At 48.4% G+C, this 22,849-nt stretch overlaps 1 protein-coding gene across 1 annotated transcript in view; it reads left to right on the top strand.

Annotated features, from left to right (window-relative positions):
* CAPN13 (calpain 13) overlaps positions 1 to 16,420 on the top strand; it is a gene marked incomplete at its 3' end in the record, with an annotated part of 44,410 nt that extends 27,990 nt beyond the window's left edge. Inside the window, exons 9-21 of the mRNA XM_081156413.1 lie at positions 475 to 620; positions 1,551 to 1,690; positions 2,085 to 2,096; positions 4,271 to 4,473; positions 5,011 to 5,047; positions 5,411 to 5,467; positions 8,505 to 8,562; positions 8,660 to 8,718; positions 10,382 to 10,450; positions 12,317 to 12,392; positions 14,646 to 14,774; positions 15,775 to 15,830; positions 16,394 to 16,420. Of these exons, the coding sequence (XP_081012539.1) occupies positions 475 to 620; positions 1,551 to 1,690; positions 2,085 to 2,096; positions 4,271 to 4,473; positions 5,011 to 5,047; positions 5,411 to 5,467; positions 8,505 to 8,562; positions 8,660 to 8,718; positions 10,382 to 10,450; positions 12,317 to 12,392; positions 14,646 to 14,774; positions 15,775 to 15,830; positions 16,394 to 16,420 (1,069 nt within the window). The remainder of the gene's footprint in view (positions 1 to 474; positions 621 to 1,550; positions 1,691 to 2,084; positions 2,097 to 4,270; positions 4,474 to 5,010; positions 5,048 to 5,410; positions 5,468 to 8,504; positions 8,563 to 8,659; positions 8,719 to 10,381; positions 10,451 to 12,316; positions 12,393 to 14,645; positions 14,775 to 15,774; positions 15,831 to 16,393) is intronic.
* Positions 16,421 to 22,849: the final 6,429 nt, after the last annotated feature.

Here is a 22,849-nt window from a genome sequence, read left to right as displayed (position 1 = left end):
CATATTTCCAGTATCTCCACTTTCATCAAAGCATGAAGTGGGATTTTAGGTGTTGAATTCATTTTATTCTGATAACAACCTCTACAATGAAACTAGCAAAGGGTCCCAGGGAGGGGCGATTTCCTCGCGTGGTGGAGGGCTCGTGGCCAACACAGACTGGCAGCCGTCCTGCTGCCTGTGAGCAGCCTCGCAGTTTGATCCGTGGGTGAGGGGATGGTTGTCAGTGAAGCCCTTGCCCAGTGATGGGCAAAACCCACAATTTGACTCTTTGGCCTCCCAACCACTAGAGGGAGCAGAATTGTATTTGACCCGGGTGACCCAGGCTGAGAAAATGAGAATGGGGCTCTGAGCTTGGGTAGGACAGTGTAGGTCAGTGAATGCTGTGGCTGTCAGGCAGACACAGTGAAGTGATGGGAACTCCCCCCCGGGGGCCAAAAGCAGTGCTCATTTAGTGATGTGTATCTATTTAAACAGGATGTCATGTCGTGATTTCCAAGAGAACTTCTCCTGCCTTTATATATGTAACCAATTCCCAGTCAACCTGTACCCTGGACACATGGCCCATGAAAGATGGTCCCAAATTACATTAAAGAGCTACACGACTCCAGGAAACACTACAGGTAGTTGTGGCATTGGTCATGATTCTGCCAGACGGGAAGCTGCCAGCCCTAGCCCCGTCCTGGCTTTAGGTCTCAGTGGCTCTTGATTCTGGCCCATCAGCCAGAAGTTGGAAGGGAGGGATTTGTCTGCCTAAAGGGACAGCTATACTTCCCCAAGGGAAATGGTTGCTGGAGGGGATGGGTCAGGAGAATCTCAAATATGCCTCCCTTCCCTTTCGCTCTCCCACTGTCCTAACACTAACCTCCACCTGTCTCCCAGGAGCAGAATAGGGTCACTGCTCTTCAGTAATTCCCAGGACAGTGGGAGAGCTTGGACGAACACTGGACAAATGTCAAGGCTGGGTTAAACCCTTGTCCTCACCACATCGTGGCTTTGTGACTCTGGGAATATAGCTGGTCTCTCTGCCTCAGCCTCATCACCAGTGAACAGTGGGATTGATCATCCCTGTCTGCCCCTAGAAACCACAAGTGCCACCCAGACATAAGGGAGACTATTCCTGCCCCCTGGGTTGGTGTGTCCTGCGCACTGTGCTGAGATCCAGAGGAAGACCCCCAGAACCTGGCTTCAGGCTCCCTTGAGATAAATCATGTTGTTTGTGACCTTGAGAGTGTCACCTATTCTCACTGCATCCCCCACTCCCCATGTGTGACAAGGATGAGTGAAATAGCTCCCTGTGAAGATGAACCTGAGTACGTTTACATGCCCTGGATAGAACTCCTCCTCCTTGTTTTTAAAAGGAGGAGACTGAGGCGCACAAAATGAAGAAGCTTGTTCCACAGCCAGTAACTGTGAGGACTGGGACCCAGGCCTTATGTTTTCAAATCCAGTTTCTAACTCCCCCACGCCCAGGGCTCTCTGAACTGGACGTGGCCCCACCTGGGAGCCCCAGGAGCCGCGCTGAGCTCCAGCGCCAGCTCTTTCTCTTGCAGAAGGATTTGAGAGGGACACACAGTACATCTTCTCTGTGCCAGAGAGAGTGGAAGGCAACAACGTCATTGTGTCCTGCAGCATCGCACCACAAAATTTAAATACAGATGAGAAGTTTCCACTGAACTTCCACGTGTTCAAGGTAAGGCCACCTGCTTCAGGGCTTGCCCTTTTGGGACATTTGTGTCCACCTTGGGAGGAGAGAGTGGCCAACCAGGCTGGGAGATTTCATTAAACCGTTGCTGTGACCAGTAACCACAGCTGCTGAGCTGACAAAGGGCGAGTCTCCTCCTCTCTGGCACCTTCTCCCCTCCTCCATGTCCTTCCCCTACATGTCCCCACAAGGGGTTCGGTTTTCTTTTTCACAGCTCCACACAGGGAACGTGCAGTGGTCCCCGTTCATCCCTGGGTGTGCCAGGGGACAGGCTGACCATGCGGGAAGGAGGAATGCAGGGCCCCGAGCCAGGCTGCTGGGCTCTGCTTGCCTTTTGCGTTGGTTTAGGCTCCTAAACCTGCCTTTTTCTTCTTCCCCGCAGGTCGACCCTCAGGTATGGCTCACCACCTCCCTCACGGGGCTTCTCATGCCTCTGCTGCTGTCCGTGGGTAAAGTGTTGTGCCTCTTTCAACACCCATGGCCTCGACACGTCTCTCACTGTTCAGTGGCTGCAAATTCAGTCTTGCTACATCCCGTAACAGCCACAGCTTAGGATCTCCAAACAGGTCAATAATGAGGGACATATTTTAGCTGTATTGGTCTAAAGGTTGGACCCCAGGAGCTGTTCTCTGATTTAACATTCACAAGGGGCTGCAACTGTCAACCCATCCTCAAGCATTTGGCTTCTAATAGATGAGGCTGATGCAGCCAGTTTCTTTTATTTTTTAAAAAAATATGTCTTTATTGATTTCAGAGAGAGGAAGGGAGAGGGAGAGAGACAGAGAGAGAGAGAGAGAGAGAGAGAAACATCAATGATGAGAGTCATCGATCGGCTGCCTCCTGCATGCCCCGTACTGGGGATCGAACCCACAACCCAGGCATGTGCCCTGACCGGGAATCAAACCATGATCCCCTGGATCACAGGTCGATGCTCAGCCGCTGAGCCATGCTGGCCGGGCACAGCAGCCAGTTCCTTTATTTAAGATGAGAGGCAGGGCTAATAGGGGTGCCTTGAGGAGATCTCTAGTCTCAGGCATTCTTTGTCAGCCCCCAAGTCTACCACAAACACAACAAATGCTATACAAATCCAACTTCAAGGCACACCCTCTAGCTTCTTTTACAACCAAATTGCATCCTCCGTAGATATTCTGGCTTGGTGTTGGTGAAAGGTGGCTTAAAATACCAGTAAGGATGGGGACTCTGATCCCTATGACTATGACTCTGATCCCTGACCTCCTGGCACCTCCGGTCTAGAAGTGGGACTTCCGGACAGGCTTCAAGGGAAGCTCAGGTGCAAGGAACAAGTCAGTGATCTAGTTCCCAGAGCTGGAGAAAGGGATGGGGACTTGATCCAGGAAAAGGCACAAGCCCCAGCCCTTGAACAACAGGGTCAGGTCTGTGTGTGACTAGTGACTAGCCCTGTGTTGATTTGATGCTGGGTCCTCTGAGCGCTGGACCAAGAGCCCCAGTCATGCCCCACACTTACGCTTCTTGCTGCCATTGAGCAAGTCAATTCTGCAGGATCAGGAGCCTGGGCAGGGCAACGAAGGTCCAGGGGAGGGAGGAGGGCAAGAGAGCAGGGACGCAGGGAAAAACCTTATCTTCTAGATTGTAGGGGGCACGATGCCCACACACGCGTACATGTGTGCACACACACGCACACACACAGCACCAGGACAGTGCTGACTCTCTGGAGAAGACTGATCTCATCATCACTTTTGCCAGAAGGGCTCAAGCAAGTCAGGCTCCAAACCCACTGGGGCTGCTGTGAATGTGAACAGAATCACTGTGGAGAGTCCACCCAGAACCCTGCTGCATTTCTGAGACAGTGGCCTAGCTCCTGCCTCACCTTGTAGCCCAGCTCTGTCCCCGCCCCCTGGAAGAAAAAAACCCTCTCCCTTTCTCCCTGTTTTCCCCCAAGGCTGAGCTCACAAATAATCATGTCATGCAGCGTAACCATTCTAAATGGAATGCCCATGCTCCACTGTATTGGGGAAATTTATTTAGTGAGGGTTTTTATTTTGTAATGTGTATGTGACATCCAGTAATGGGAACTGCGTTATATTTATTGTTCTATCTCTAAGAAAATATTGAAATGAAAGGAAAATGACCGGGGCCTATTATACTCCAATGAGAGGAAATTTCAGAGCTCTGCTGGGAAGATGAAACGGAGGAAGTGACGGGAGCCCAACTGCAGCGCTTTGCGATCCAGAGAGAGCCTCGCAAGAGGTGCAGGCAGAAGGGGCTCTGGGGGCTCCCAGAGTAACCCAGTGTTAAAACAATCTCACTCGTTTCCATGGAATTCTTCATATATAAGCAGAGAGGTAAACCCAGAGGCCCCGGATGCTGTTAGGTTTAATGAGGTAAAACCCTTTGTCATAGTTCTTTGCATTCATTGTAGTGTTAGCATCTATATAAATAACAGCCCAAACCCTCTTGCACTTGGAGAGTTTGGGTGAGCGCCGTCTCCCTTTTTAGGGCTCGCTTCGGTCCATGGAGAGGGGTCTGTCCTGGCGCCGGGGCCACATCCCCAGGGGGCCTTTCTCACCATCCCTGTGTCTCCTCTAGTTTCAGCACTTTCGGGAGAAGCTGCCATCGGCCTTTTTCTCCCACTTCAGAAATGCTGAAAAGGGCATAGTGACCAAAACCAAGCGCAACCTCACAAAGTGCTTCACGCTGAGCCTGGGGACCTACGTGGTCGCCGTGTCTGCGTGCAGAAAAGCAGTTGAGCTCTTGCTTCGGATCTTCCTGAAAATGCCAGATGCTGACGGGTAAGAACCTCTGGGATCCTAAATACACATTTGACCTGATTTTATTAAAACCCATTGTGGAGGGGCTTCAATGCCATGTCCATGGGCAAGAGTGGGACCCACAGATGTACACCCCTCTGAGCACCTCGCCCCCTCTTGGACCCGAGGCATACGTCGCTATAATCGTGGCAGTCTTCACGGCTGAGTATGGGTAGAACCTTATCTGTCCAGCGTGCCAGACAGCCACCGTGCCACCAGTGAGAATTGCGACATGAGACAAAGCTCTTCTGCCATCCTGGCAGTGGGGTTATTGTACATGCGTCTCTTGCTGTGAAAGGGACCGCTTTCTAAATGGGTAAGGACCAGATGACCCAAAAGACTGGACACATGGTCAGGATGCTCACCTGCCTGTCTAACTGTCATGGTTGCCCATGTCACATCCTGCTGTGCTGAGGGCTGTCCACTGGCATAAATGCCCCTTAGGGTGCCCTCCCTGTGCAAGCCTCCTTTGAACAATGAGCTGGTCATCCTTGTCACACCATCCCCCTGATTTCCTAGGAACATGGGCAGCAATTTCAGTCTCCAAGCACTGAAGGTAGGTGCACTGCGAGGTAATGGGTAGGTTTCGTTGGCCACATTCCATCCCCAGGAGCTTCTGTCACCTTCCTTCTTGCCTCACCCCTGATCCATGAAAACAGAGACACCATGATGGGCCAATGATGGCTCAGGGGGTCAGGGCAGAGGGGAGAAGGCCAGGTCTACAAGGCCAGGCTGGACCCAACCACCTTCTTTCCACAAACTTCCATTTTCCCTATTTCCCTAAAGGTTTCACCCGATTGCTGGATGAAGCCCTGTCTCAGAACCAGGTGGTGGTGGGGGGTTCTTGTGTCCTTGCTAAACCAGACTGGTGCCCTCCTTCCCCAGAAATTTGATGTTGGCTATTTTCCCTTTGATCCAGGCAAGTCTTCCAGAAAATGGCTCTCAACAAAGCATTTTCTACAGATATGCTCGGCAGGTACAGTACTTAACATGGGAACTGGTGATGGAGAGACCAGAGGGAAGGGAATCTCTCCCAGGCTTTTATCAGGACACAGAGAGGAAACATGACTTGATGGGTATTTATCAGCCTTGTTCCCTGGACGTCTCCAGAACTGATCTGACTTCCAAACCCTGGAGAGAAGTGATGGCCCACCTGGGAGACACCAGGATAAAACGTAGAGCTTGGAAAGGGAGGGCCTCATTATGGGGGGGGGGGGGGTGCTTTTTAAATCTATACACAAGCAGTTGGCGACACCCCTTGAAGTCTTTCCTTCTCCTGCTCTGCAAGCTCCCACCAACGTTGGCATCATTCCTCCCGGGACATGGCCAGCTGCAGAAATCACCAGCAGCGCTCTTCCTGCCAAGCAAGCCACCTATGCACACAGGGGATTTTCTTAATGGTTTTATAAACTGTTATAAAGAACTCCTTGACTTGTCAGGATCAAAACAGCTGCCAAGGGCTCTGCTCAATGGGCTTTTTACCATTAATAATTATGTTGGTGTGGAAAGTGATACAGATGACCATGTGCATGGTGCCAGCCCAGGGCCAGGCAGAGCCCAAGGGCAGGAAGGATGCCAGGCATTCAGATGGCCAATGGGGCAGTGGTGACCATGAGGCAGACTAAAGGGAAATTATTCGGGTAGCCTGGGCTCAGAGGAAAACAGAAGGAGAAATGAAAAATGTGGCTGGCATGCAGGGTGCAGGTTGCAAGGAGAAGCTCAGTCTGAACCACCTTGAAATTAATATGGGCCTAGGATTCAGGTCCACATCTGGGATGATTCATCATCACCTGATGCAAGATGATCCTCCCGGTCTGTGAGCTCCTGAAGGCAGGGATGACATCATATGCATTCCTTGTCCCCAAGACCTATCATTGCCCTTGGCACAGAGAAGGTACTCCATCAATTTGCATTGAATGAAGACAGATTAGCTTCCCCCCGGAGCAGATGCCCAAGCTCAGGTCACTGCCCCAAGGTGATCAGTAGGAGCTGATTAGGGTACCTGAGACCAAGCTTCCTTCAGGGGCAGGTGGCAAAATCTACAACATGGTTTATGCACCTGCACATCTGAATTAAAAATGATAATTTGTAAGATGATAAATGGTACAGATTCCCAAATTAGAACTTTTCCAAACAACAACCAACTGTCTCTCATAGAGGGTCACTGGAGCCCATATGGGGACTTTGTAGAAATGAGCACAAATGCAGCTTTGTGCCAGACAGCGGGAAGTAGAATGCAGTCTGGACTCCAGTACCCTCTCATCCGTCGCCCAGGCACCTTGAGCAGGACCAATCCAGCATTATTCTGCAAAACCTGCAAGCTCTACTCAGAGGTTGTGCTCTCCAAGAAAAGCTGAAAGCCAAATATTCGTCCATGCACTCACTGTGTTCTCTCTCCTGATCTCTTGTATCCATTTAACTAGCCTTAAATTAACATACTGGTAGGTAGTATTGCTGGCACTACCATGAGTCACCTTCATCGGCCATGGTACTGGGGATGGTGCCATAGCCCAGTGGCTGCCTGGGGGCCAGCAAGGACACAGTGGGACAAGCCAGGTCCATCCACCCATCATTTATTCAGTTGGCCAACATGTCCCAAATGTCTAGGACACTCAAGTACCACGCTAAGCTGTGGGGATGCAGTGTTGGTTCTCGGGGATCTTATGTTGAGGTGGTGGAAACAGTGCAATTCTTTGGGAATTTATTCAGGCAAACTTCATCTCCATTTGTATTCTCCTTTCCTCAAACATTCTGGTGGCGGCTGGTCCAGGGTCCAGGTCAGGTCAGGGTCCTGGAAGCCTGGGAGACCTGCAAAAGGAAGGAGATACGACCCATGCCCTAAGCTGCTTATCTCCTAGTTGGTTAGAGAGCCTCACCAACATGTCAACTGCTCTGCAAAGCAAGGTGTGATGATTCTTTTGAGAAAAAAACTCAGTTGATGGTGGGCATAATGTACAGTCTTACCTGAGATGTTGGAAGGATGACATGAGAACCAATTTCTGACACTGGCAGAATGTGTTTCTCTGAGGGCATCATGAGGGGACATCCTTCTAGCTAAAGTACTCCCATGAGGACAGGCTGCAGGATTGTTTTTGCTTTCAGTTCTGTGTGATGAGGCCAACCCTGGAGCCAGAATGTCATCTATGGGGTGCTGGTTCTCAGAAGACCCCAAGGAGGCACTTTCTTCCACCAAACCTAGTGCCACTCTGCAAAGCCACCTCTGGGAGGCCTCACGCCCACTCCTCCCCCGTGTGAAAGCTTTTCCAGGGCGTTGATGCCACATGGCCCCTGAGTGTGGACCAGGCAGATGTGAAATGGCAGCATGTAGAGCAGCTCCCCTTCTCTGTAAAATCGTCGTGGAAGACACTGCCCATAAGGCCGCTCAGTGTCTCCAGTAGAAAACTGAATGCATTTAACGCCTCCAGAGGTTCAGGCCAGAAAGTGTTTCTCTCCCCTTAACCCCAATTGCTTCCCACTTTCTGCTTCAGTCTCTGGGAAGAGTAATGCTAAGTAATGGGCTCAATTAGAGCAGCTTCTCTTAGCCCAGATTCCCAGCGTTTTAATCTCTCACCACCACCACACACACACACACACACACACACACACACACTCAATAGTCATATTTTCTTAGTCTCTTTCTGGAAGCAGATGGGCAAACATACCTGCCGGGCTGAATTGATTCACTCAGCAGTACTTCTCCTGAGGGGCTCCCCAGTGCAAAGCATGGCGGGGAGGAAGCAAACACTGCTTTCAGTCCAGTAACGAATGAAGAGATAAATGCAAGGTACCCACACAAGGTAACAAATGTCAGGAGTAATCAGCACCACAGATGTTTGGGAAAGGAGTTCTCACTGTGGCCTGGAGACATCAGGAAAGGCTTCCTGACAAAGGTGAGATGGGCGCTGGGTGGGGACTGTCATTAGCAATCCAAGTGCTTTTACAGAGCCAGGCAGGTGTGTCCCTCAGCTCCCGGGCACTGAGTAATCCCTGCATTCCTCTCTCATTTGGATCAGGGACTAGGCATCGATGCCACCCAGCTGCAGAAACTTCTCAATCAGGAATTCCTGAACGGTAAGGACCTCCTGCTCCCAACATCATCCCCACTGCCAAGCCAGCCCAACGTCACCCTCCCTGGCATTTCAGTCCCTCCTGTTCTTCCCCATCTCAGGACCTCCAGGAGACGCGTTCTCTTTGGATGAGTGCCGGAGCATCGTAGCTCTGATGGATGTATCCTTCGCCGTCATCTCCAACCCCTTCCCCATCTGCTCTGTGGGCTTCCCCAAGAGTCTAATTAGGGTGTGAGAGAACCCTTTCCTCTCAGTATTTTCTCTTCTTGGTTCTATGAGCTCATCAAAGGGCCTGGGTTTCTGTGGATTCTAGACTAACCCCCTAACTCTCCAGAATAGCCACAGCGACAATGACAATACAATAGTTACCATCTATCAAGCAACTACTGGGTGCCAAGAACTAACTAGTATGTATGACTTTTTCTTTGTAATTCTTGTAACAACCTTTGTGATAACCATTATCATGCAGTGGAAGGAGGGGTTCAGAGAGGTTAAGTAATTTGCCCAGGTCATACAGTCAGAATTTGTGCCTTGATTTCTGTCTCCTTGTAGCACAAACATAAACTATTCCACCCCTTCCCTTGCCACTGCCACTGGAGGATCCTTCACTATTTAAATACTATTTAAATATCTTACTCAAATCACTGAAACTTTTGGAGAAATATCCAGTCTATGCAGCAGTTGTACCCCATGTGCTGATGGGAGACCAGGGTGGGCCCTCCAGTGACTTGTCCAGTTTCTATAGCCAAAGCCGCAGAGCTGGGAATCGAACCCAGGTCTCCTGACTCCCATCCTGGCTCCTTTCTCTGCTGAGCCATCTGACCCCATCTCCTGGCAAACAGGAAAGACTAGCTCCCTGGGTGCATAGCCCCCAGCCGCTGCCGGTAGCTCCTCCCTCCATGTGGGTCATCTCCTGGGAGGAAGACAGATCCCCGCTCTCTCAATCTTAAAACCTGATTGGGATTTTGAAGCCCGTCATTGTCAAACAAGAAGCTTCTTGATGAGATCATAAATCAGGACCTTTCTCGGCCAGCAGTGGTTTGGAATAACTCGGAGACACTGCCCATCCTCAAAGATGAATCACAGCCTGGGGCAGGTAGCCCCAGGGCAGTCACGTCCCCTGCAAAGCAGACAGGGCTTTCTACCCTTCCTGCTACTCACACTCCAGGTCCTCAGAGACCCATTCTCTTCTCATTATTTCTCAGGAAACCCATCGCATGCAATGACTAGGGCTGGCTTTTTAAAAATATATGTTTTTATTGATTTTGGAGAGAAAGAGAGGAAGGGAGAGGGAGAGAAACATCGATCGGCTGCCTGCTGCATGTGCCCTGGCTGGGAATCGAACCACAGTGACCTTTTGGTACATGGGACAAAGCTCAACCACTGGAGCAGGGCTAGGGCTAGGGCTAGGGCTAGGGCTGCTTTAACACGCAGAAGCGCCTTCCTTCCGCTCACGTGCACGCCTGGCCCACGTTCGCGTCTCATGCTTCTTCAGGAGTTGCCAGGATCCCCTCAGGCTCCTCCCACTCCAGCTGGTGTAGGCTGTGTTTTGGGTTCAATCTCTTCCCCTGGATGCAAGAGATTTTGCCCCCCCCACCCCCCCGCAGGGCTTTCTCTCCTTCCAGTTCTCCATTTTCCCTTGTAAAATAAATCTAAGCCAGTCCCTTTCAGACGCAGCAGGAGCCCGCTGGCGTGAGGCCAGGCCTCCAGCCGGGTAATGTTGGACCAGCGTGTCACTAGCTGATGGATGGAGGGCTCATCGGTGGGACCTGGGGCCCTCCGCTCACTGCGCGCTGGACTGGTTAACCCTTAACTCCTGGCAGCTGAAAGTGAATGGGCAGCTCGACCACGAGGAGTTTCCGAGGCTGTGGAGCCGTCTTGTCCGCTGCCAGGTACTGGGTGTTTGCTCTGGACTAGCACTCGTGTTCCATCCCATTTAGCAGATTACCGGGTGCCCCTCCTGCACCAGGGTTGAGGGGCAGGAAAGAAAAGGAGCCTCACCCGGGCCCTCGAGGAGAACTCTGGTTGTGTTTGGGGAGACGTACGTGCGCCCCCAGAAGGCAATGCCCAGCGCATGGCAGGATGAGGAACACCCTCGGAGGCTGGAGGTGAAAGGGATCACTGTGGACTGTGGCCAAAACCAGCGTCTGGCCTTGCCCGCCTCGTTCCTGCCCTGGCCCACGGCCACGTCCCCAGGCTGCTAGTTCACCACAGTCCCTTTCCCTCCACGTGCTGTTGGATATGTCAGAACCAGAGATGTGGCCTCCTCAGAGCTGTGCAGGAGGTCCTCCGAGTTGCGACCCTCCTTTAGGGTCCAGGGGAGGCCCTTCCACGCATCCCAGGCGCTCCTGCAGAGCCCAACTACCAGGCTCCTCGTATTCCCTCCCCGCACCCCCAGCTGGCCAGCGCCCACCACCCTGGGAGTCTGACTCAAACACACCTGCCCTGAAGGCCCTCCCCTGGGGTCTTGCTGGGCCCCAAGGCCCGTAGAGTTCTCCTGTCAGCCCCTAACACGTGAACTCACAACAGGGAAATAAAGTTCCTGCGTGTGGCTATCCCAGGAGGTACCGCCTAATCCCTGGCTTGGGGTCAGTTGGTTTCTCACAGGGCACTGCGGTGGCTGACGTGCCCCCCCCATTAGATTGTGGGGTCCTCCAGGGCAGGGGCTCCCTCATAGCCATCTTCCTTCCCCAGCGCTTCCTTAGTGCCTAATATGCAGCAGTTGCTCAAAATGCTGAACAAAGGACTGAAGTAAAGAATTACTGCGTGAACGAGGGACTGCCTCGTTGAGAACACTCTATGTGTGGTGGTTACACCCACCAAAAGCCAGCCGAGGCCAGAAAGGGTGCTTAAGCTGCTATTTCACAATAATCGTCCCTGAAGTCCGCCTCTGTCGCACATCGGCTGGGGGCTGCTTGGCCTTGGAGCAGCTGCTGTGGGCAACTGTGCACAGGCCAAAATCGGAGTCCCGCCGTCAGCTCCACGAGGCGTGCGTGTTCAATCCACGGCAGTCACTCCCCTGCCTGAGCCTCGGTTTCCTCACCTCCCAAGTATGCCAACAATCGGGGTTATTGTGCCCATCAGGGGGAGGCAGAAAAGCTCCGGGTGAGGGGAAGCCACTGTGTACAAAGCTGAGGTGTTGGGGTTGCTGTGGTGCTGTTGGACAGTGCTCGGTCCTGGACACAGCCCTCCCCCTGTTTCTGACACTCACTATGGTGCAAGGCTCTCTCCCCAGCACTTTGTAAATACCTGCTCATTTACTCCCTGCAACTAGCCGAGGAGCCAGGTGACTTGCCCTGTGCTACAGATGGGGAAACAGGCCTGGAGAGACTGAGTAATTTGCCCAAGGTGACACAGCTGGCAGTAAACCCGGCAATTTGGTTGTAAAGTCTTAAGGGCGACCCTGTGCAAACTCTTCAGAGAGCTCTGCCCCTCCCCGGAGAGCAGAGCAGAGCAGAGCAGAGCTGCCTGAGTGTCAGGAGCCCAGTGGAGGTGGTGAGGGAGAGGAGAGAGCAGGTTGAGGGGGAAGGTGGGGAGGAGAGGAGCTCCCAGCCCCACAGCTAGAGGTCGGAGCCCACCCCTGTCTCCCCGACCTCCGGCCTCAGCGGGGCTGCCTCTGAGCTGAGCCCACTGGAGTTTTAGTGAAAGAACCTCCAGGGATGGAAAAGGGATGTCCGGGCCCTGCCTCTACCCAAGGGCATCCTCTTCAAGGCGGGCACTGGGACTCACAAGGCCTTCTTGCTTCTTTCCTGTATCAGAGTGTTTTCCAGAACTCCCGGAGGAGCTCCAGCGTTTTCCTGAGCTTGGATTTGTGGAGGGCCGTACGGGATACAGGTAAGACAGGGGCCCTTTGAGCCGCGATGATGGAGGGTGGTGTGGGGGGGTGTATGTGTGTGTGTCCACACCCCTAGTGTGCTGTAGGCAAGGCTGGTGCGGTGGTGCAGGCGGTCAGGACCCAGCAGAGCTGCGGCTTCCTGTACTCCCCTGCTTTGCCCTGGCCTCTGTGGGCCTCCAGGCTCTGGGCTCACACTCTGTCTTCCTTCGCCTGAGTTCTCACGTACCAATTTCCTTTCTCCCCAACACATCTCTAATTGTGAGAAAGTAACGCCACGTGATTGAAACCCTACCAGAAACCAAGCCCCCTTGGAGATGCTTCCATCTGGGCGATCAGGGTTAAACACCCACAGGCAGGCTAATGCCTCTCCAGAGAGGGTGTGGGGTGAATGAAATCAACTCCATCTCTGCCTCAGGGAGGCAAGAGCTTCCAGTCCTGGGCTAATGACAGGAGTACCTTAGGGTGCAGGAGTGTGTTGTAATTCAGCAAGGACTGTACTCAGGTCATCTCATTCAACTGTCTCCACGACTCTGGCACTGTGAAGGGCAAGAGCCATTATCTCCACTGTCCCACAGGGAAATAGATCACAAAAAGGTTAACTTGGGAGACTGCACCTTCCTTAGTAAAACATGAAATTGGATTCTCCCAGGTTACAAGTCTTCATAGTTCCCTGCCTCGGTTCCTGGCCTGGAGAGAGGGTGGAAACGTGGGCTGCTTCTGCCCACTTTAGCGTCTCCTCCCCTTGGTTCTTTCTTTTTTTTTTTTTTTTTAAACATATCTTTATTGATTTCATAGAGAGGAAAGGAGAGGGATAGAGAGATAGAAACACCAATGATGAGAGTCATTAATCGGCTGCCTCCTGCAGGTCCCCGAGCCCGCAACCTGGGCATGTGCCCTGACCGGGAATCAAACCCCGATCGCCTGGATCCTGGGTTGACACTCAACTGCTGAGCCACACCCCACTGGGCCCCTTGGTTCTTTCTAGCAGAGAGCTGGGGTTCTCAAACTTGGGTGTGCATCAAGTTGGAGAACTTGTTAAAACAGAGACTGGAAGGGCTCACCACCCACCCAAAGGTTCTGATTCAGGAAGGCCAGGGTGGGAACTTTTCTAACAAGTTCCCAGGTGAGGCCAAGCTCCTGGTCTGGGGATGACACTTTGAGAATCTCTGAAGAGCCAGAAAAGATGAAATCTTTAAGGGACCTCACTAATTACTCCAGAGTAATAAAAGGAAGAAGGAAAGAGAATAGTTGGAATTCGACTCAGCCTTTGGGGGCCAGAGTGTGTCCAGCCGGAGAGTGCGTGCCCTGTTTATAGGCATCCAAACCCACATTTTATTAACTCTGTGGGAGAAACAGGCTCTGGCTATGTGGGGCCTACAGACAACTGGGCTCATCCCCTTGATAGATGGGCTGGCTCATAGGTTTTCACTTGCTCACCAGAGCTCAAAGGTCAGCTCTGTGGTTGGTACCTCCTTGGAGTTCATTACTAGACATGCAAGATGACAAGACCCAGCCCTGGCTGGTGTGGCTCAGTTGGTTGAGCTTCATCCTGTGCACTAAAAGGTTGCTGGTTCAATTCCCATTGCATGTAAGAGGTAGCCAATTTATGTCACATCGATGTTTCTCTCTTTCTCTGTAAAAATCAATTAAAAAAATTTTTTAAAGATGACAAGACCCAAGGACAAGGCACCTCTGTCCTGCCCACCTGAGGCTACCTCCTAAGTTGTGGTCTCCCTTCTGAGGACCAGTCTCTTCCCTGGATCATCGATTTAGGACTGAATCTCCCTCTTTCAGGAACCACACTGACCCGCTCTAGCAATACCCACTGAGACCCACATGTAGTTATGGGTAAGGGAGGAAGGTGGTTTTACAAGGTCACTGGTAGAGAGAGGTTAGCGGCAGGGTTGGGAGCAAACCCAAGGTGTTCTGGCAGCTCCCATCTCACATGGGGATTATCAGATGATTATGAAGGCTGAGGCATCCCCAGAGCAGTCAGGGTCCTGAGGACCTTGAGTTCGCCTCTGGCCAAACTCCAGAACAGTGTTGTTGGGGCCCAGCTGCCACCAAGAAAGAGGCAACTAGAGGATCATAAAAAACACTAAAGAGGAGGAGGAGACTGGCCACCGAGCCAGGCTGGGTAGGAAATGGTGGGAGGTCACTGGGCCCTCTGAGCAGGTTTACAGGCCTTGTGAGGCAGAAGACCAGCCCCACCCCCAGCCTCCTCCCTCCTCACTGGCTCCCCTGTGGCCCAGACTTCCTTGCAGGGGTCTCCGTCAGCAGTGAACTGCTGGATCTCATGGCTCTCAGGTACAGCGACAGAGCCGGCAGGGTCAGCTTCCCCAGCCTGGTCTGCTTTCTGATGCGTCTGGAAGCCATGGCAAGTAAGTGTCACCTGGGGGACATCCCGGAGACCTTCACAGTGATCAGGAACACAGGAGAGGACCAGGGTTGCATTCCTGCTTCAGCCTGGGGAGTGGGTAGCCTGGATTCTGCCGGAGAAACTGTTGCCCCAAGAGATAGAACCAACATTGGCCTGTATAGTGGTGTTGTTGGCTTGTGTCCCCAGCCCCTCTCCTGCACACTTTTCTCCTCAGGAGATTCCCCTGTCCCAGGGCTCTCATCTCTCTTCACCCTGTTTATTCAGAGCTTCTTCCAGGGTCAAGGCTGAATCATGGAGTCCCTCTCCAGATTGTGTTTATAGTTTCAACCCACTCTTTAGTCATGGAGCGAATGACCTGGGTCTCTGCTGAAGGAATTGCACACACCAGTGAATGGCTGGGGGCAGGAGGTCTTTCCCCAGGCTTCAGAAACTCAGCTATGTAGGCCAGAGGCTTGACACTTTTTAGCAGCATACCCCTTTGTTGTAAATGCAATCTTGTGTGAAACCCCAAGCTATAAAATAGCTCAAAGTGGAGCTGCTACGGTTGAGGGAGCAATGGGCTCTGGCCTCTGCTCTAATCCTTACACCATTCCTGCCTCGTGGCATCTCCGTAACCCCTACCGCTCTGAGCTAGGCCATTGGCATTGAGATTGCTTGGAATTAAGATTTCGAGAATGAGGAGCCTGAGGCATAAACCTTGCTCCAGGGAGTCCTCAGTTGGACGAGGGAGATTCCCCAAACCGTGCCCCTGAAATACTTCCTAAGACAAGCCCACATCTCCCACGGCCAAGTATGGAGATGCCCAGTGCAGGGAGACAAAGAGGAAGAGCAGTTGGAGCACTGATTTGAAGACTTGAGCCCCGAGCTGTCCCAAGGTACAGAGTTTGGCTGGAAAGAGAAGACACCAGGCGAGCACCCCCGTGGAGAGGGAGAGTACTTTACACCGAGGCTTTGGCTTTTATATTGGCCTGTGCTGATTCCTCTCCTCCTCTCTACCTTAGAGGTCTTCCAGAACCTCTCCAAGGATGGAAAAGGACTCTACCTGACAGAAATGGAGGTGAGCCGCCTTGCCCCTCGAGATGGGGCCCAGCCCAGCCCTCTGCCCTCCCTTGATTCCAGGGGGCAGTTTCCCCCTGAGGATATCTATCGAGCAGTCTGTCAGAGGCCAGCCAAGCTGCCGGCCCCCCTGCCTCCAATTACTGCCTTTATATATTGCTGGCTGCCAAGGCTGCTTTAGGATCTTGGCAGAGAGATTTTATTTTTTTCCCAATAGCTTAATAAAGCAGAGGATTATGTGGGAGTCATAAATCCACGTGGGAACTGAAGAACACCTGCTGAGCACACTGTACATTAAACTTACTCCCATTGAGTTTAGAGCGAGCCTCCCGGCCCAGCCAGCTGGTCGACCTCAGCTATCCCTCCCACTGCCTGGTTGTGCTGGGAATAGCAAAAGATATGTTGTGACAGGGGGCTGGGACCTCCTGCTTGAGTTGGAATTAACCAGAAAGGGTTGCTGAGACTAGACTGAGATCTTTCAAGGGAGGAGGGTACCATTTGCCCTGATCTGTGTTAAGCTAATAAGTTTAAAGACTGGTTGTAATGATAATGCTTATTTCTTAGTGGATGAACCTGGTCATGTACAGCTGAGGCAAGGAATGGAGCAGACCCCGGAGTCCAGGTGAGACATGGAAACATTGGAATCATTTCTTCCCAGGGGCACAGTTCCCCTTCACCTATACACAAGATTGTCTTCCTGGGAGCAGCCCCCCAAGAGGTTATGGAGCCCTTATCTCTGTGAGCCAAGGCAGGCCCTGAGTTTTAAGGCCAATGCTGCAGATATCCTCCAAGCAATGGAGACCAGGGGGCATTCATGAAAGGGACTGGCCTGAAAGTCAGGCTTGAGGGGTTTAGAATTGTTTTTAAAATTAATTAATTTTTTTATTGAGATATAATTGACATTTAACATTGTGTTAGTTTTAGGTATGCAACAGTGATTTGATATATATATATTGTGAAATGATCACCACAATAAGTTTAGTGAACATCTGTCACCACACATAGTTACAACTTTTTTTCTTATGATGAGAACTTTCATGATTTACTTTCTTAGCAACTTTCAAATATACAAAGTATTGTCAACTATAGCCACTACGTTCTACATCCCCAGGACTTATTTATCTGAGAACTGGAAGTTTCTATCTTTTGATCACAGTCACCCATTTTGCCCACCCCCCAGCTCCCACCACTGGAAACCACCAATCTGTCCTCTGCATCTATGAGTTCAGTTTTCTTTTGGTTTGGGGGTTGTTGTTTTTTTATATTCCACATATAAGTGAAATCATATGGTATTTGTCTTCCTCTGTCTGACTTATTTTACTTAGCATAATGCCCTCAAGGTCCATCCCTGTTTTCAAAAATGGCAGCATTGCCTTCTTTTTTATGGCTGAATAATATTCCATTGTATACACCACATTTTTTAATCCATTCATCCATTGATGGACACTTAAGTTGTTCCCATATCTTGGCATGTAAATAATGCTATAGTGAACACAGGGGTACAGATATCTTTTCAAATTATTGTTTTTGTTCCCTTTTGATAAATATCCAGATGTGGATCACTGAATCATATGGTAGTTGTAGTTTTAATTTTTTGAGGAAACTCCAAACTGTTTTCCATGGTGGCTGCACCAATTTACATTTCCACCAACAGTGTACAAGGGTTCCCTTTTCTCCACAACATCCTCCACAACACTTACCTCTTGTCTTTTTTATAATAGCTATTCCAACAGATGTGAGGTTATAATCTTATTGTGGTTTTGATTTGCATTTCCCAGATGATTAGTGATGTTGAGCAACTTTTCATGTACCTGTTGGTCATTTGTATGTCTTCTTTGGAAAAATATCTATTCAGATTTTCTGCCCATCTTTAAATCAATTTTTTTTTTTACTGAGTTGTATGAGTTTTTTGTATATTTTGGATATTAACCCCTTATCGATATTTGGTTTGCAAATATTTTTTCCAATTCAGTAGGTTGCCTTTTCATTTTTGATGATTTCCTTTGCCTGGCAGAAGTTTTTTAGTTTGATGTTGTCTCATTTGTTTATTTTTCCTTTTGTTGCTTTTGCTTTTGGTGTGAAACCCAGCAACTCATTGTCAAAATCAATGTCAGGGAGATTACCCCCTATATTTTCTTCTAGGAGTTTTATGGCTTAAGCTCTTATCTTCAAATCTAATTAGAGTTGATTTTTGTTTATGCTAAAAAATAGGGGTCTAGTTCTATTCTAGAATTCTTACCTGAAGTTCCAAAGAAGAAAGGAAATCACTCATCACAGGAAACGTTAATGTGTAAAGCAACAGAAATTATCAGACCTTGGAGAAGTGAAAGTTGGGTCCAGTCCCAGCTCTACCATTGCCTCACTGTGTAGCTTTGGATGCATCACAGACATCTGTAGATACCAGCATCTATAACTCTAGCATTAGTGTGCTGAAGAATTGATGCCCATGTAACATTCCTTCTACATATTTACTTTTCAGGGAACATACCCTACAGATACATATCTCCACCCCACCTTGCTGTATCAGAAGCCCCTGCCAAGTCTTCTAGAATCTTCCAGGAGCTCAATATTTTGTGCTTCCTTTGTTGGACATCTTCAGATGTTAGGTATTCTTTATCTAGAGGCAGCAATCTACATCCCTGGAACGTTCTCGTCATACTTCTAGCTCTGTTATCTGGACCACTGTAGAAAAAAAAGACTGGACCTGCCAGATCTTCAAATACTTGAGAATAGCTTTGCTGCCTAATCCAAAAGCTCTCTTCTTTATTTATCCCTGGTAGTTCTCATCTAGGACCCATTGGTGACCATTCTCTATATGCCAATGACCCTTTGGAGTACACAGTCTCCTAGGCAGCAGTCCTGTGATCAACACATTCTGAGGTCCTATTATTTTTGTAAGCAGCATTTATTCAATCTCCCAATTATGTGCCTTGAAATCAGGACACAGACATGGTCTCCATAAAGAAATAGTATTTTAGCATAAATATTTCCTGAACACTTGGTGCCTCCTAATGAACACAAGTCAACAAACATTGCAGAGATTTCAGTTAATTAGATTCAACTATATTTTCTCAAACTCCCCTTTCGTTCCTTTTTAAAAGTAGAACATTTGATCATTTCCAATCTGCCTGATTCCTATTTCAGTCTGCATGATTTCTAATGTCAGGGATCACTCTTCCATTGCGTTGTTAAGCTAATTTTGCATATGGGACCTAAAGCTTAAACTTTTGAAATATTGGGACTGTCATTACCCTTTCTCCTATAAAGGGTCTCAATTCCCTCTGAACTAATTTCCCTACACTTCCTGTTCCTTAAGATTATGTCAGAAGGAAGTATAACATAAGTTGCACGGCTATGTGTGTTTCAGTCTCCTGCAGTAATGCCTGCCGTCATCCTAAGAGTGCTCCCCCGACTTCCTCATTAATCACCGCCCTCTGCCTTCACATTATTAAAGCATATCCACTCGCTCTTGGCTCATGGGTTGCTTTGCAGAACTGGAGGCAGGAGGATGAGTAAGTTCTGCCTCCACGTCTACAAACCCACTTTCATCTGTAATCGTTTCCCACCTCCTTCCTGTTATGCTAGAGGGGATATCCTTCTGAGGATATCCTGGATCTAATTGCCTTCCACCTTCGCAAGCGCTTGATTGAGCGAATTCTCTCCTCTGACTTCTGAACGCCAAACCTCTCTCTCTTTCTTCTGAAGCCTTCTAATTCCCATTTACACATGCTTCCCTTTTAAATTTCCTCCATCTCAAATTCCCTTCCAGCTACAACCCCATCTCTCTCCCCCCTTTACAACAAAAATTCATCAGGAGCTAATTGTCTCCACATCTCTACCTCCCGCTTTCTCCTAAAATTACTTCAGTTTGGATTTCTTAGACATCATCTCTCTCCCTGACTTTTGCATTGGCTTCCTATCTGATTTTCCTATGTCCACCCCTATCCCTCAAATCAATGTCCTGCAGTCTGAGCACACTTTAAAAAATTCAGACCCAGTCACTGCACCCCCCAGGTTAAAATCCTTCAGTGTCTTCTGACTGATATACAGGAGAAGTAGGAAGTCGTGTATGTGGTCGGCACCACCTGGCCCTGCCCACCTACCTCAATATACCTTATGTCTCTCCTCCTTCCTGCACTCTACTCCCCCCACACCAACATTACTTACATTTCCTTTCAGGTTTTATTATTTTCTCAACCTCATGTCCTTTGTCCTTGCTGTCTGCTCAGCTCTGGGGTTAGTTACCTAGCTCCTGAGCATTTATGTCTTAGCCCTATTGGGTTCCCATATTATTTACTCACATATTACACTTCGTCATAGCATTCAAAACATGTTTTTGTTGTTGCCAACTCCTTCCCTTTTTTAGAGTTTTATTGAGACGTAATTCACACACCATACAGTCTACCCACTTAAGGTATAGAGTTCGATGCTTTTCAACATAATCACAGAGCTGTGCAGCCATCACCGCAATGTAAGTTTAGAATATTTTTCATCACCACAAAACACACACATACCATGCCCATTAATGGTCACTTCCTATTTTTGCCTGACCCCTCTAGTCCTAGGCAACCTCGATTCTACTTTCCGAATCTATAGATTTGCCTAATCTGGACAATGTATATAATTGGAATCATGTAATATGTGGTCTTTTGTGACTGACTTCTCTCACTTAGCGTGGTGTTTTCACGGTTCATCCATGTGGTAGCGTGTATCAAGACTTCGTTTCTTTTTAGCGCCAAATATTTTATTTTGTCAGTATACCACATTTTACTCATCCCTACATATCTTGATGGACATTTAGGTTGTTTCTACTTTTTGGCTATTGTGGATAATCTTGCTATGAATGTTTGTCACTGAAGTTTTTGCATAGTTTTATGTTTTCATTTCGCTTGGGTGTATAAATTCCACTGGAATTTCTGGGTCATACGGTAACTCTATGTGTAACATGTTGAGAAGCTGCCGAAGTGTTTTCCAAAACAGCTGCCCCACTTTACATTCCCACCAGCAGCCTATGAAGGTTCCAGTTTCTCCATGTCCTCCCCAGCGCTGTTGTTGTCTGCCGTGTTTATGATAGCATCCTGGAGGGTGTGACATGGCATCTCACTGTGGCTTTCATTTGCAGTTCCCTGGTGGCAGGTGACATTGAGTATCTTTTCCGTGCTTATTGGCCATCAATATAACTTCTTTGAAGAAATGTCTATTTAAATCATTTGTCCACTTTTAAATTGGGTTATTTGCCTTTTTGTCACCGAGTTGTAAGATACATATACGGGGTAGGAAAAAGTAGGTTTATAGTTGTGAGTACACGAAACACAGAGTTTATTCTTGTAGTATGATTAATTGATTATTGTATTATGTATTTGTATTACAACTGTAAACCTTTTGCCCATTCCTGAATTCTAGCACAAGTCCCTTGATCATGTATGTGACTGGAAACATTTTCTTCCATTCTTCAGGTTGCCTTTTTTAAGTTTCTTGATGATATTGATTACAGAACATGAGTTTTTAAAATTTTGATGAAGTCCAAATTATCTGATTTTTCTTTTGTCACTTACACTTTAGGTGTTATATCTAAGAAATCATTTCCTAACCCAAGATCATGAATATTTACTCCTATGGTTTTGTCCTAAAATTTTTTTATAGTTTAACTCTTACATTTAGATCGTTGATCCATTTTGACGTAACTTTTGTATATGGTGTGATGTAGGGATCCCAACTTTATTCTTCTGCATGTGTGTATCCAGGTGTCCACGTCCATGGAAAAGACTATTCTTTTTGTTGCATTTTATTGACTGGGCACCCTCTCCAAAAATCAATTTATCATAATGTAAAGATTTATTTCTGTACTTTAAATTCTATTCCACTGATCTATGCCTACCCTTATGCCAGTAACATAGTGTGCTGATTACTGTAGTTTTATAGTAAATTTTGAAATCAGGAAGTGTGAGTCCTCCAGCCTGGTTTTCTTTTTCAAGATTGTTTTGGTGATTCTGGGTTCCTTGAATTTACATATAAATTTTAGGATCAGCTTGGTAAATTCTGCAGGAAAAAAAGGCAGCTGGGATTTTGATAGCAGTTGCGTAAATCTGCAAATCAATTTGGGAGTATTGTCGTCATTGCACTATATGATTTTCTGATCCATTAACATGAGATGTCTCTTGGTGTTTTTTTAAGATATTCTTTAATTTGTTTCAAAAGTGTTTTGGTTTTGATAGTATAGAAGTCCTGCAGTTTCTTTGTGAAATTTATTCCTAAGTGTTGTATTCTTTATGATGCTATTGTAATTTTATTTTCAGATTGTTTGTCGCTAATGTATAAAAATAAAAATGATTTGCATATATTGATCTTATATTTTGCCACCTTGCTGAACTCATTTTTTGGTTCTAATAGTTTTTAGGGGATTCCTTAGGATTTTATATATACAAAATTATGTTATCTGCCGATGGAGAGTTCTGTTTCTCCCATCCCAGTCTGGATGGCTTCGATTTATTTTTCTTGTCTAATGTCCTGCCTGGAACGTCTGGCACAATGCTGAATAGAGGTGGAGAAGGCAGACATTCTTTTGTTCCTGATGTTGGGGGAAAATACGCAGCCTTTCACCAATAAGTGTGATGTTAGCTTTGGGGTTTTTGTTACACCATCAGTCAAGCTGAGGAAGTTGCCTCTGTTTGTAGTTTGCTGAGTCAAACACTTTTAATTGCTTGCTGACATCTGCATCCCCTGCCACACTGTCAGGCTGGGCGGGTCTTATTTGCTCCTATCTCGTTAGCGCATAGCAAAGTGCGTGGCATGGAGAAGACATTCAGTAACAATTTCCCCGGTGACTGAAAGGACTTGTCCCTTCAGATGTCCCTCTTCCTCGGTCTTGTTCTCATCCCAACCTTTGTAAATATTGTCTTAAACCCAAGTCTTCTTAATATTTCAGCTATCCCCCTTTCCCATTGGGATTACTGGAGAGCACACAGTTAACATTATCTTGTTATAATCTCTCATACATCATGATCAATATTCTATCATAAA

This window comes from Miniopterus schreibersii (assembly GCF_964146895.1).
Source record: "Miniopterus schreibersii genome assembly, chromosome: 13".
Classification (NCBI taxonomy): Eukaryota; Metazoa; Chordata; class Mammalia; order Chiroptera; family Miniopteridae; genus Miniopterus; species Miniopterus schreibersii.
The sequence above is the reverse complement of the archived record's forward strand: the minus strand, read 5'-3'. Positions and strand labels throughout refer to the sequence as shown.